The sequence below is a fragment of the Stegastes partitus genome, unplaced genomic scaffold (genome assembly GCF_000690725.1).
Source record: "Stegastes partitus isolate 25-593 unplaced genomic scaffold, Stegastes_partitus-1.0.2 Scaffold403, whole genome shotgun sequence".
NCBI lineage: Eukaryota > Metazoa > Chordata > Actinopteri > Pomacentridae > Stegastes > Stegastes partitus.
In genome coordinates this window covers 178,340-193,381 of record NW_007578134.1, presented here as the reverse complement: position 1 = coordinate 193,381, position 15,042 = coordinate 178,340, and the positions used below count along the sequence as shown (strand labels likewise).

At 42.4% G+C, this 15,042-nt stretch overlaps 2 protein-coding genes across 3 annotated transcripts in view; both read right to left on the bottom strand.

Moving 5' to 3' along the window:
* Window positions 1-16: 16 nt before the first annotated feature.
* On the bottom strand, window positions 17-8,408 carry cipcb (CLOCK-interacting pacemaker b). 2 transcript variants are annotated; one of them, XM_008285466.1, is made up of 4 exons: window positions 8,083-8,408; window positions 5,070-5,238; window positions 4,798-4,976; window positions 17-3,012 (listed from the first exon to the last, which is right to left on the bottom strand). In XM_008285466.1, exons 2-4 carry the CDS (start codon window positions 5,176-5,178, stop codon window positions 2,092-2,094), a joined length of 1,209 nt encoding a protein of 402 aa, XP_008283688.1. In that variant the 5' UTR covers window positions 5,179-5,238; window positions 8,083-8,408; the 3' UTR covers window positions 17-2,091. The 2 variants fall into 2 exon arrangements, with proteins under 2 accessions (XP_008283688.1, XP_008283689.1); XM_008285467.1 differs by having other exon boundaries at window positions 5,070-5,218.
* Window positions 8,409-10,551: 2,143 nt separating this feature from the next.
* Window positions 10,552-15,042, bottom strand: part of LOC103359902 (vascular endothelial growth factor A-like) — a 17,075-nt gene continuing 12,584 nt past the window's right edge. The window contains exon 7 of the mRNA XM_008285465.1: window positions 10,552-11,517. Within this exon, the coding sequence (XP_008283687.1) occupies window positions 11,481-11,517 (37 nt within the window). The 3' untranslated portion in view covers window positions 10,552-11,480. The remainder of the gene's footprint in view (window positions 11,518-15,042) is intronic.

Below are 15,042 nucleotides of genomic sequence, written 5' to 3'. Positions count from 1 at the left end.
AGAAGTCATACACGAGTTACTGATAAATATGGTTTAACTACAGGAAACACCCTTTACAATGGGATGTTGTTAGGGAAGCATCTAAATGGCTATTATGAGCTTCACTTCCAGCCAGTTTGCTCAGGAACATCTGCCATCAACATGATGGGAACGCTCAAGTTGAGACCAAATCTTTCAACTCGAGTTTTAAAATGCAGCAGGTGTGAAAGACGCTTTAGGCACGTTTGTCTGTTTAGATGCTGACCAGCTATGAGCACATTCAATATCTCCTTAATTCTGTCGTAATTATAGATTTTACACATCTGGAACTGCTGCGTGAAGTCAATTGGATTCTATTTTTACTGTTAAGCAACAAATCAGTGGAGCTTCTTGGAAAAGAAAAACAAACACCTGTAGAAACAACAGAAATGTTCGCCTGCTTCAGTCTAACGTAATGAGACATTCTGCTGTCAGAATCACTCAACTTTATCCCATCTTGGATGAAAACGCTTCCTCTCACGTGCTGCACAGTTTAAACATCCAGTCTCGGGGGTTAAAATTATGCTTTGAGATGCTGCGCCTGCATTGTGCATTTTAGCAAAAAGAGAAAATTTGTTCACACTTTAGATCCAAACGTCTCCGAGCTTGCGGGTCTTGAGCAATCGACTCAAGTGCAGCACAGGGGCAGCTTCAGTGGAAGAGATCCAGTCCGGCTCAGTGTGGTCGAACAGAAAGCTGTGGTTCTGGCCTTATTTGGTCCCTGACGCACCAAGCCAACAGCACAGCTCATCGGGTGACTACTGAACTCTCTGAATAAGCTGCGAAGCTCTCTGACCGACCCAGCAAACACAACTGTATATATAAAACAAAACGCTGTTGTTCTTTTGGCCTCGGCTTTTGTTTTTCCAGAAGCAAACAGCGCTGGCATCAGAGTGCATCAAAGCAAAGTCAGGGGTTTTCCCACATGGAGGATTTTTTTTTTTTTGGCAGATCCACAAGAAAATGAGAGAAATAAGTCCTGTTTTAAATTTGGATTCCATATACTGGAGCATAATAGACATTTTTGTCTAAATCAATCATACATATTGTTGGGTATAGTCAGCAAGAAAAAACCCTGAATGTACTCAGAAGTCTGTTTGAAGTGGTATGCTGAGTTAACAATAGCCCTGTTTCCCTATAACTGGAGATCTGTATTGAAAGTTTGAAATGTCGCAAAAAAAAAACTTAATTAAGAAAAGCAGGCTTCGTTTTGTTGCTGCTTTAGAGCGAATAAATTGGGCTGTGCAGTGTCACGTGAAGTTGGATGTACGCCACACAGTAATAATGAACAGAGTAAAAGTAGATGGACATAAAACCAGTTGTTTGCCAACTCTTAATAAAAAAAACGTGAGTTGAATAGATGCACAGAACTTTGGCCATCGAGACCATAAAAATGAAGGGAAGTATTCAGGAACTCTTGTAAATCTGCAGACTCTAAAAGTGCAGTTTAATATGTGCCATGTCAACAGTTATTCAAAAAAGGTGCTTGAAAAAAGTGCATTATTTTATTTCCCTCCTCAAAAGTCTAAAAGCACCTGAAGTGTAAAAACTTTAGTTTTTTTTAATGCAAATTTCCAAACTTTGCCGTCTCCATGAAGTTTGTCTAATGCAGAACTTCAACATATATTCTGGAAACACTTGCAAATCTAGTGCACTGTGATACTAGTGCAGCTTTCTTTGCTTGTCTTTCCTTTGTTTTATCTGGATTACAAACAGACTGCTGACTTAACAGGTCTCTTCTTGCAGGCGTGGAACATATGTGCATGTTGGTGGTCAACCGGCCGCCACCTGCGCTCTTACTATGAGCTCGGGTGTAACTTTTACCAGAAGACGCGCAGCAACAAAAAGTCTGCACTCGATTATTTTTTTTTTAGGTTGGCTTGGTGTGTCAGGGCCTGGAGGCAGCCAAAATGTAGGCCACAGCACTCTGTCTGTCCAAGTGTCGGGGGGTTGGGTGTGTTGTGGAGCACATTACTCGTGGTCCATCTGTTTCAGCACGCGACATCCCCCCCCCAACCCCGGCCTTCGTTTCCATCTCAGACTAAAGGATTACTGTCTAGCACTAGTCTGGGTCTAATCTGCTTTCGAGCCGGTCTGAACAGCTCTCTCCTTCTCTTTCTCCCGGTCCTCCTCCTGAAGACTGGCCTGCAGTTTCACACAGATGCTGGAGTCGCCGCTCCGCAGGGCCTGAAGGAAGAGGTCCGTGTGCTCCTTCAGCCGGTCCAGGTCGGTCTGGGTGCGTCGGTTCTGTCGGAGGAGCTCCTTGGTGCGCAGCGTGATGTCCAGCAGGCCAGACTTGCTCAGGATGTTGTAGGTGTTGCAGAAGCGCTTCCTCTTTGTATCGGCTTCATTGTCATTGAGGTTAAAATCTCCTGCGGAGATGTTCTCTTGGGTCCGAAGACCACCAGGGTTCTTGAAGCCCGTTATTGAAGAGAACGAGAGGGAGGTCATGAAATCCTCCTGGCTCAGAGCTGACGGAGGCCTCTCCCTGGCTGGACTGCTGCTGGCTTCTGTTGTGGGGATGGACAGTCGGCTCTGCAGCAGAGGAGACACGCTGCTGGGGGGAGCAGGAAGACTGGGGGTGGTCGAACCAGAGTTACCAGCACCGCCACCTGCACTTCTCTGCTGCTTCTCTTTCTGACAGTGTTCCCGATGGCTGGAGGTCAAAGTGCTACATTTCTCTGACCCTGATGACGAAGATGAAGAGAAAGAATAAGTAGAAGAGGAGGATGATGAAGAGGAGGAGGAAGATGAAGAAGCAGTTCCTCTCCCTGAGGAGCTAGAGCTGTCCCCGGGATGCGGTGCGATCTTGGGGTAGGACTTCAGGATTGGAAGATACTTCTTGGGGCGTCTGTGTCTTGAGGTGGCCTCTTTGGAGGCAGGGGAAGCTTGACGAGAAACCATCGGCTGGAGAAAGACCACCTGAGGCTGCTGAACCACCTCCACTGCGGGACTGAACCCCCACGGCTTCAGAGCAGGAGGATTATCTGAAGGCTGAAAAGGCAAAATGAAGAGCTTTGAAAGTCAGAACACAGCAGTCTTGCCATGGATACATAGCAGCTTTCCTATGATAACCAATTCCTCTTTTGAATATTCATGAGACAAATGTCACCACGAGCAGAGACTCCAGTCTGCAGAGGAGTTACAGGCATTCTCCTGTGAAACCACAGAACTACGCTGCACAGTCACCACATGAAGTTTCCCTTTCACTTCCTCTGTAGCTCTCTTGCTCACTTCTATACATCAGTTCAGGTTTTGCTTTCTCTGGAGACACTGACATGTTTTTGCAGACCAATACCCCTGAATAAATTTTCATCTATAACAGAGTCGCCTGGTGACTACAGCTGACCGTTGTCTGACTCGCAGGCTAGAGGAGTCGGATGATGAGCCCTGGCTTTTATTCAGAAACACACATAGGTTTGACCCAATCAGTGTCTCAGAACTGATTATTTCTACTAACATAAACTACTAAAAAAGTAACTAGGTTAGAGAGGCACAAACACAATTGAACCTATTAGATTTTCCTGCATACAGAATTTTTTGGTGACCCTTAAAAAAGGTCCCATATGTTGAAAATCCATTTTTATTGTTTTGTGGTTGTCAAGTTACAAAGATGTTGACATTCTCAAGCTCCTGCCACAACTAGTTAGTCTCCCACTTTTACAAGGGAGTAAGAATTTGACCTATGTAACAGCTGAGGCTTTCAATCACAGACACTGACCGTAGGTACTACCTGATGGGGGCGGGAACAGCAGCACCTCATTGGTTTTAGGGGCAAAACAGCTGGTTTGGAAGAGCTCTAAAACCAGGGGTTATAGTGTCATGCCAAAATGAACCATCTCTGCAGTGTTTGTGAACTGAATAAGTGAAAGACACACCCTGGAGGCATGTAAGACTTCGATTAGTTTGCTAAAAAGAAGCACAAAATTAGATCTTTAAGGAGGTTTTAAGTGTCCCCGAAGAGATTTTAACAGGCACTAAAGGAAAATCTCCAACCTAAAAATGATAAAAACTGAGGATACTCTGTATTTGAACCAGTTTTGTTCAATGGGGTTGCATTTATTGTAGCACAACAGACACTTTTGTCTATCAAATAGCTAGAAAAAACCCAGTAAAATACATAGGTTTCTGGAGACTCGTTGCCTTTATGCACGCAGACTGATCTAACTGTGGTGCGTATTCTCCTCCCAACAGGCCCATTCTGAGCAGAAAAAAACCCAGATGCTTTGAAGTTACAATTACCTTTCAACAGAAGCAGCACTGTAAACAGTGTTTTATGATAAAAACCATGTTGGAGGTAGGCCATTCCATTTTATCAACAAAAATTAAAGCGTTTAGCGGATAGAAGTGAGTTTAATTCAGTGAAAGTGCACAAGAGGGATCCACTCATCAAAATATTTGTGACCAAAATCTTTGTCATAAAAGCTTAAATAACCAACTGCAGAGGTATAAATTAAGTAAGCTCTTTCTTTATATAAAATTTATTTGGATTTGAGTTTGAGCACGTGTGCTGCTGCTGCTGAGACTAAACGTTAACAGCGTTTAGTGTCACCCCTGTGTGAATGGTCAGTCTTTTTTATGGTGGCGCATTCCAGGCAGTTGTGACTCGACCGCCACATGCAAGTTAAACAGGAACAGTAAAACTGGACCACAGCTTTCCTGTTTTGACCTGCCTGAAAGGAAAGAACCTCCGATGCGAAGCAGAGGGGTAATTCATCCACACACATAATTTTATACACTGAGATTTTATGTTTTCAAAGTACAGCTGTCTCGTGTTACCTGTTTGAGAAGAACGTTGTTCATGATGATCATGGGGGAGAGGCTGGAGTAGGAGCCTCCCACCACAGCCAGCTGAGAAGGCTGGGGCCCCGAGCCAGACGTCTGCGGCCCCTGAACATGTTGGGGTGAATCCTCAGAGTCTGTGGTGTCCATCGTGCTGAAGTGCTCCGAGCTCGCATCTACAGGTCAGACAGAGGAGTAACCGGGGTTTTTAATAACGTGGCGGCTCATAATCGCAGCACATAAAGCTGTGGCGAGAAGAGTGGTCGAACCTGAGAATCCGGAGTCTCTCTCTGAATCGACGCGGGAGTCTCCAGACTTCATGATGCGTGGCCTGTTCACCGCCCTTGAGTGGGTCTCTGCCTTCCTCTTGGTGCTCATCTTCGTCGTGCTGCACTGACAATGTCCTCGGCTCACGAAACTACATGAGCAAATGAAAAACTACAGCTGGGAATTAAACAGCACTAAGACTCCCTTTTCACATTAACAACACTGATATTTAGAGAAGTGAGACTATGGTACAAAATCAATACCATAAAACTTGATGCTACTTGTTTTCTGTGGCACTAAAATGATCAGAAGTACCACAGCTGTCACAGTTAGCCTGCTGGAGATAAGGATTTCTCCAAAATGGTGACAGACAAAACTAAGTTGTACTAAGTTATAGATGACCAAAGCTATAGACGGTGGTGCATTCGGAAAGAAACACCTCAAACATATTCAAGCAACCCAAAGAAAACATCAAAAGCATCCAAGTTTATACACAGAATTCAAGCTGAGAGTTGCAGTTGTGTCTTTATATCAACATGTCATCACAATGTTCAAATTACTGCTACTGTTTGAGAAAAGCAGCACATTTAGGCGAACACAGCAATGGCTCATAATGTGACCTGAGTGCTCTAAAGCTTCTCAAAGCTCACAAAATATGACAAAAACTCACATAAAAAGTCCTCACAAGGAAACTGGACGAGTGAGTTTCAGAACACAGCATTGTTTGTTTAGCTACACCCCAATGTTTTTAATAATGCTCAAATGTGCTAGACTATTATTTGCATCTTTTTTTTTCCATACATCAGGCAGCTGGACAATGCAGGAGCAATAATATGCCTTCTGATATTATTTACTTTGATATTTAATTAACTGTTAATTAAAAGGTTTGTGTTTTATGATTTAAATTTGAATATTTTCTGCTGTATTTCCACCTCTATGGCAGTAAACTGAATATCTTTGAGTTGAGTTGGATAAAACAAGATATTTGAGGACGTCATTTTGGGCTTTGGGAAATACAGGTTGACATTTTTTTAACCATTTTCTGATATATTAGTCCAAACAACTGACCAATTAGGAAAATATTCAACAGATTAATGGATACTAAAAATAATCAGCCCTATTTGAAAGACTGTTTTATTGGGATATTTTTTTTTAGTGGTATCAAATTTGGCATTGAGAATTGTAGAATTTAAGTAGCACTGGTACCGGCTACCAAATTTCTGGTATTGTGACAAATTTGGTTTTCAGCTACAGTTGGGCAACGTTATCCTGGTTTGGCTGCTTCACAGTTTATCTGCCCCTTAGTAAACTATTAAAGTGAACAACGAAAGCCTTGATTATTACTGAAGCCCGACTGCTGTGCTATTATTTGCTGATTTTAACTGGCTGATGTCGGCCTTTCACAGATAAATTGGTATCAACGTACACGTTGTCCAACATGCGCCGATATGAAAACTATGTTTTTACAAAACATAATGCAGAAAAAGATGGTTGGGGTCACTCAGAAATCATATAGTTTGTCTAGCAGAGTGGCTCTGACGCTACCAAAGTCTCAGCACCGACTGCAGCACATGTGTAACGATATAAACACAACATGCAACATTTAATTAAACTCTACCTATTCATTTTAACATAGGGGGATAATTACTTGCTGTTTCAACACACAGCATCTCCAAAGCAGAACGGACGCCTTGAACCAACCAAGCATGGACTACATTAGAAATGATGATCTGCAGATCAAGAGTGGGGTCTGATACTAGAAATCACATCAATTTATGAGTGTGTCGGACATGTCAAAGCAGAACAACATGTGTCAGATTGTCTGTCAAACCACTCTGGCTGAAAAATTTCTCAGACAATAAACGGTGGCGTTAAATGCCAGGCTGCGGCCCTCGTTGACGTGCTGCATCTTGCATGCCAACAGCTCATTGTCGTCTTTTCTTGTCATTTGTGTCATCGTGTTATTCGAGTAGACTGCATTATAAGGTGGCCTTTTATAGTCAGTGGTCAAAAGAGTGTCTGTGTTCTGGTCATGCCATCTGATCATTGTCCTTTAAAGCAACACCTGACAAAGCAAAAAAAAAAAACTCTTTTCCAACCATAATTACAGAACTTAAGTTATGATGTTTTTCTCTGAGTCAGTCAGTGTTGCTGACTACGCATCACAACTGAGCAGAGCGTGGTGTCTCTCCAGGTACTAATTCAACTGTCAATATGAAAACTTGTTTGTACAAAACATTATGCACAGAACGATGGTTGGGGGTAATTGGAAGTTGTTTCATCACATAGTTTGCTTAGCAGAGTGGGTTTGACTTTATTATTTACATTACTCAGCATTGTCTGCAGCACATGCAGCAGAGCACTTATTACATTTGCTGCAGAGTCCAGCCTGATAAGGTGCAAAGTGGTTTGAGATACACTGCTGGAAAGTTGTTAACGATGACCCTACCACTTTCTCTTTTCAGTACAACTCTAACATACAGTATAAATGAGCAATGTCCTATTTTTTTCACTTCCTGTGATCAGAATTGGCCCCAAAAAAATCCAGTATCAGTCGAGCTTGTTTGGCGTTCATTATATTTTACAACACCTAACATGTCCACCATCGTCTAGGTTTGTCTGATTAACCCAAATGAACAAAACACACCAGAAAACGTAGCTAAAATATAAAGTTGGCCGACTAGACAAAGTTAACGCATTCAGTTGATAGCTTGATGAGGCTAACGTACGTGTTCGCTACCACAAACGTACTTTAGCTTGGCATTTAAAGGTAGTTAATACACGCTGGGTAAAGTTGAGTTGCACATTTGAGCTAATTAGACAAAAAACAACTTTAAAAATACAAAATAAAATGCGAACCGTGAGTGTAGTTATGCTCCGGTTAGCTTTGGCTGGCTAACTTGGACTCAAGTTAAATGAGAAGCTAACGTTGGAGCGTTAACTCAGTACAGAATATATAAACACAAAAAAAAACATCACAAAATGGCCGAAAAACACAACAAATAACACACGTACTTTCTCCCTGGTGCTGCTCCGACGACGAGTTTTCAAAGCTGGCCGATACGAGCTTGCATCCGGGTCGAGTTTCACGGCTACGTCTCGGTGACTTGTTCCTTCGCTGTGTCCGTCGCTGCTGCTGCCGAGCTCCGTCGCTGAGAACTCGGTGTTCCACGGTACTGTACACGAGACCGCCGGCCCCTCCCCTGCCCGCTCGGTCACATGCGGACCACGGTGGCAGCAGCCGTCAGCGACAGCGGTCCAAACGTCCTCCGAGGGCTCCGAAACGGAAAGTGGGCTATCTGGGGTGCACGGACGTCCTCTCCGTTCACCTCCCGACCCTCGTTCACGGACACAAACCTGCGAGAAGCGGAGTTATTCTGTACAAACGTTCTTCCATATTTGGAAGTTGGGGGCGTAGTTATCTCCGGAGTACCAGCTACGTCACATTCCTCACGCCGCTACGTCCGCCCACCTGACAGCTCTCCCGGCTCCTGATTGGCCGGAGCCGCCAGCAGCTAAAAAACGTGACTGCTGCCAAATGTGTGGCAAGTTAAGGACATTGTGTTCGCGGTGCAGTCGGAGGTGTACAGTACAACAGACATCTCAAATGTACCGCCGGGAAATCCAGTGACGTGAGAGCTCCTGGTGCATTACATAACAGCATGGTTGGCCCGCAGCTAACCCAAGCAGAGCGAGTCTTGTCAGCTGCATGTTTAAAGAAGTAAACAAAAAAAAAAAACGCTGGCACTGGGAACAAAACGTCCTCACATGCATGCAGGCATGCTGCATTGAGCTTTACATCCAGCTCCCCTCCATGCTGAGGATGAGGTAGTGAAAGTGTGCACAGGGAGAGAAAAGTACAGTAAGAGGAGCATGACCAGGCCTTGAGAAACAGTCCCTACACCCATTGGAAAACATCACACCACTAAATATTTGCAAAAAAAAAAGAAATTCATGAGTTCACAAGTATGCCTGGGGAGCTCGGTCATCCTGTTTTATGAAATACGATATGAAGAAGCTTTGCGGTTAAATGTAACCACACCTCGACACATGGGTGTGGAGCCTGTTTGAACGTAGGGGGCAGAGTGTGTAATTGTATCACCTAACAATAAGAAGATTACCTCTAAGCCCAACAGTGAGGGACTCTAAAACTAACACTTTAAAATTACTACATTGAAAATACCCACAGTATAAAGTCATTGTACAGCAGGTGTTTATATGTCTATCTTTACTTCTCGATGACAGACTCTAACTGCATGGAGGATGCCAAATTCCTGGAGATTTTCAGTCATTTTTACTTAGACTTTTTTTTTTTAGTTGCTCTTTGCTGGATAACTCACACTACCTTTATCTTTAAAACACATCATATTGGAGTTAAGTCAGCAAACATACTTGTCCAGGTCATTGCTTTAACTATATTCCTCTTTAGAAACGTTTGTGTGATTTGTATTTTTAGCATTCTGCAATATTCCTTTTCTGTCAAACTTGTGCAGACTGAAAGTCATCTTGTCGGCCAGTATTTTTGGTTTATCCAGGACTATTTATTCACTGTGGCGGTCCTGGTCAGGTTCACGCCAAGCATGCTGGACTCCATCTGAGCCCAACAAATTTATCTTCCTCTGACCAAATAATGTGCTCCCAATATTCATCACGGCTCTTTTCATGTTCTTAATCAAAGTTTCATCTTTTGTGCCAAAGAGCAAGCAAGGTTTTTTTTTTCCTATCGCTCAGTCTCTAAAGGTTGATATCACGAAGCGTCCTTCACACCGTCTGAGCCTTTACAGATAGTCCATTTTCCACAGATAACCTCTGTGATAAGTCTAAAGCAGCTGCCGTCTGTTTTTCACAGCTAGATTGTAAAAGTAGTTCACCTTCCATTGACCACTGCAGCTCTGATTAGAGGTACTATGGCTCGTCTATACCTCCTGATTGCTGCTGTAGCTGTGTTTCATTGATTTCTACTTAGTCCCTGATCATTCTGTATCCTTTTTCCATTTCTGGGAAGTCTCACGATCAGATTGTTCAATTTCTCTGGAAATTCCTTTTCACGTGGAGCCATGATGTAGACATGCAAACAGAAACAGCCCATCAGTCCAAAAACTGTTCACAGCTCAGTTTAAAATCACATTCATGCAGTTAGGCTGATTGGAAATCACATATGTGCTCAGTTTTGTATCATAGAACCAGTTTTCTAATCACAGGTGTATTCACTTTTGCTGCATTCAATTGTAAAGTCTTTGTTTTTGATTGTCCGTAAGAGAAAAAAGTAAATTTTCTAAACCTTTAGTGACGTACCTCTGCATCCCCCTTAAAATCTTTGCCTGTGTCTCTATCATTCCACGTGTGTCTGTGAACGCAATGCAAATCAGTGGCTAACAATAACCCCTTGTGCTGTGCTAACTGCTTTTTGCCACCGAGCTGGGTCGGATGAAGAGTTCAGTGTCCTCGCACGGTGCCGACCACAATGATCCACAAATGCAAATGTAGAGAAGACAGAGGCTCCTTGTAATTGGAGTGTATTTTATTTCAATACCGTATTATGCCTCATAATTAGGCAGAATGCTCATAAAAATATGAAAATTACAAATTATATACAAAAGGTCACACAGATGACGTCTTTCCTTCATTAGAACAGAACCGGTGTCTCAACAGTGTAAACATAGAGTCATGCAGAAGGCTTCTGGCCCCTCTGTGAATGTCCCCTTTGATTTGACAGTTAATGAGTGAACACTTAGGAATAGACGGAGGATTTAATCCTTTCCCCTGGCAACTGAAAAGCTCAAAACATTCCATTATCTCTGTGTCTACTCTGTATCTGTTCTCAAAGCCTCAAACAAGAACAGACAGATTTAAAAATAAAACTGACATTGGATTTGGTCCAAGAAAAAAAAGAAAAAAAAAAGCATTCAGGGCCAAAAGGTGTCTGCAGACATACCAACAAGTGACAAATTAAAGGAAATACCTGAACCCTTGACCCCGACAGGGAAGGGATCCGGTGGCTCTGTTGGGCTGTGGGGAGCATTTTACTGGCAGGGTTTGAGCCAACTTGTTCCCAGCTAATCGATAAAAAGTTGTTCTGACTGATCACATTTATCCTGTGATGGAACATTTCTATCCTGATGGCAGCGGTCTGTTCCATTCACAGGACATGTGAATCATGTACCAGCCATCCAGGTCATGGTCGCTTCAGTGGGAGCCTCAGTAAAAAGCAAGTCAAGCAGAGTTCCAGAGACTTGGAGAGCAATGGTTTTTCCTTTAATTTGTTAACCGTTTGTATATATTTATTTGCTCTGATAAATAATCTAAAAAGAAAAGAAGAAGAAAGTCTTCCTGGAAGCAGAGTTTTGTGCAGACAGAAGAGTCAGATATGATCAGTGCATATGTGTCGCGTCTCCAAGGTCTCGCCTCCTAATTCAGTGGGGGTTTATCTTGTTTTGAGGGAACTGGCACCTGAGAAGACAAAAATAAACCATCTTTTTAACCGACATAACCCAACTCAGCTGCAAAGTTCAGTTTTCATGAGCTGCAATAAAACCGTGAATATTAAACCAGAGACATGTAGACTATATTGAACAGTGTGTAAACCTGATTCAGACACCAAAATGAGAAGAATCAGTAAATAGCTTGACAATTCTGACAACTTGTTTAAGTTATCACACGCTGTTAAAAAAAAATCTGTTAACAAATGGTAAAGATCTGGCAACAAGGGTGCATAAAAAATACTTTGGAATACTGTAACATTCAAAAACTGTAATAACGGTGAAAATAACTGCAAATGTTGTTAAAATAAAATAGTAAAAATAGTGTATTTTACAGTCAATTAGTGGGAAAAATGCTGTAGATGTTTATTTATGCTTGTTTTTAAACTAGCTGTTCTATTTTTTTGTCCCTTTTTTACTGTATTACCTAAAAGACATTAAGAAAACTACAAATTAGCACTTAATTAAATACATGGTTGCAAGATTCAATTAAAAAAAAAGGTATTAGATGAAAGAAATCAAAATGTCTCACTTTTGCAACATGTCTAAGATGAAGAAATGATGAAGTGTTTTAAATTTTAGGGCACTTGTATAACATATCTGAGCAGAAACCATCCAAAAACTTGAAAATCTTGGTTTGCATCTTTCTTTTTCTTGCCACATCTTTAGATATGAGATCCCTTCTTCATCTCTATTTTCATATTTGAGCCATTTGTGAATATTATTAGCATTAAGAGTGAGCTCCCCAACATGAAACTGTAAGCTAGTCCCGAACTGCATATGAAAGTTATGAGAGCGGCTAATGTGCTAAACCCAAAGTCAGCACTGCAGATGTTCACCCAGATGATGAGTCCGACACCTACATGGATGGATTACGAAACAGGTCAGCGGTGCACAGGCCCCGGGGCCCAAAAGGTCGAACTTTTCCCAAGATGGAGCCTCTGTGTGAAGTGGCATTTCTCCTCTCCCACTACTGAGTGAAAACTGTCCTCCTGAACAACCAAAGCAAGAGTCTAAACGTTCAGTTTGAACGGAGCCACCACGACGGCATCAAAGAGGGTGTTTATCCTCCTCAGCTTTCAAATGCAATTCTGAGTCCGATGGAAGAAATTAAAACTGTGTGGTCCCTTCACCGCTAAATACGGGGTTGTGAGATGGTGGTCCTGCAGCCCGAAGCGTTCGTTTACAAAGAAGTAGGAGTCAAACTGCAGCATTAACGTCGTCCGACCAGAAAACAGCCACAACAACAAGACCACACACGTTCCTTAAATAGTTTTGTGGGGAAACCTGCAGACCACCTCCCAACTCGACTTTCCCCCACAGTGACCTTGAGTCCAGAGTGCAGCTTTCCGTCGAGCTGATTGAGAGCATGGATTTCCTTCTGAGTCTGTCAAGGCTGTCAGATAAGATGTCCCCCAAAATACACTCTAAAAAGTTATTAAAGAGACCTCCTTCCACCAGTTAATTAAATATAGGGTTGCAAGGGTTCCGTTCAGGTTGTTTTTTTCTCCCCGATTCGATCCAAATCTGCTAATAACATGTTCCTACATATTACACAGAACATTAAAGTTATTCAAATCAATCCAATATATGTGCTTCACAACTGGACAGTGCTGCAATGCATCAACAAAAACATTACATCACTGCACTGTTCCTTAATGTTACGATGTCAGTAGGGAACCTCGTTGTAAAGCTGGGTAGGGTGTATCCAAAATATGCTAATTGATTGATTGATCAGATTTGTATAGTGCTTTTCTAGCCCAAGGAGTAACTCAAAGCGCATACACATTCATTCCGGTGGTGGTGGTAGCTACGATTGTAGCTATGACAGAAGCGTGGCTGCCATTCTGCACCTCCGACCACCACCTCAAACAATCCATTCATACACATTCACACCAGGAAAGGTGGGTGAAGTGTCTTGCCTAAGGACACAACGACCATGACATAGGTTCCAGGTGGAATCGAACCGCCGACCGTCCGATCATTGACCGTCTCGCTCTACCACCTGAGCCACCGCCGCCCTAAAGATGCCGTAAACCTGTATTCTTTGTATTAATGTAAGGAGAAGGTATTCTATATCAGCTGTAGTACCTGGTTGTTCCACCAGGTGGAGCCTCGTATTGTTTAATGCTACAATGACCAGATAATGTGTCACTCATAATATCGACAGGTCATGTTGGCAAGCAAAGCGCAAGTTTTGGGGTTAAGCTCACGGTCCAACATGGCAAAGACTTCAGTGTTGCAGAACAGCACGTTTATGTGAGTCCTGGCTGATTGGTTTGTGCAGATTCAGTCATTTAAAAAATGATCAGCTCATCACGATCTGTGACATCGATTTGAGACAGCTATTGTTGCAGATTTACTGATTAAGCTTCGCCTTTGAAGCCTCAAACATTACATTACATCAGTAAATGCATCCGGTCAATTTTATGTGTAATTTAAACTAAAATTTCTGCATCAGTTGACTGAAGATTCAATTTAGTTGTCTCGATAATTCTTTTTTTTTTTCACTTTAAGGTCAGGATCTGTCCCCTAATTTAACACGTCTGGACAATTTCACACTGTTAAAACTGGTAAATAAAAATAACTCTGATCTAACTTCCTTCTATCTCTTTGTAGTCTGTTGGTTGAACATATTCATTAGAAGCTGTCGTTATTTTGTCATGCTGAGCTCAGCCATTAGTTTTTAGAGTGTAACAGAGGAGGCGGCGAAACCCTGCAGCTGCCGTTTCAGACAGTTGACCTAGTTTTCACCAGATAGCTCACAGATCCACTTCATTGTTCCTTTTTCCAAGAAGGAAAACGTCGTGTGTGACTGAGGCGGCACTGACACTTCAAACGCTGATAACCGCTGAGTGATTATTGACTGCTCCAAGGACAGAGCCACATTTATTCAAGCCGAGGCACATTTTAAGACCCATTTATCGCCGAAATTGATTTCTGGCTCTGCTGACGCTAACTTCAGGCCTCGGCAGTCTCGCTTACACAAATCAGACATATTTCCTCTAAAGTTTTAGTGTTTTTAGTGCAAAATCCTCTCCTGATGTCTCCACAGTGTTCCCCTGCTGAGCTGAGGTGAAGACGTGATGGTAAAATTAATTTCTTTTTTTTTTTTGGACTAATGAGGCTACAACTCTGGCGATGTGACTAAGTGAGAGGGTTCACACTACATTCCCACATCTCAGCAGTTATTAGCTCCGGCTAAATGTCACAGTGCAATAAGAAGAGGACTGTGAAAGAAGTCCTTACTAAGCACTGATTTTTAAAAAAACTCTTTATATAGAAGCAGGAGATGATACGACACAAAAACAAGATTTAAAAAAAGGTGAATCTGTCGAGCAGTTTAGTGGTAATTGCAGCAGAGTCATTGGTGTACTGCTTGGAGTGTCCCTTCAGGAGAACTACCTCTTGACCTTCTGACCTGCAACCGGTTTCTGCATGTTTTTCATTCCTCTGACATTTTTACTCACTGTGGGCTCATTTTTCACGACAACAT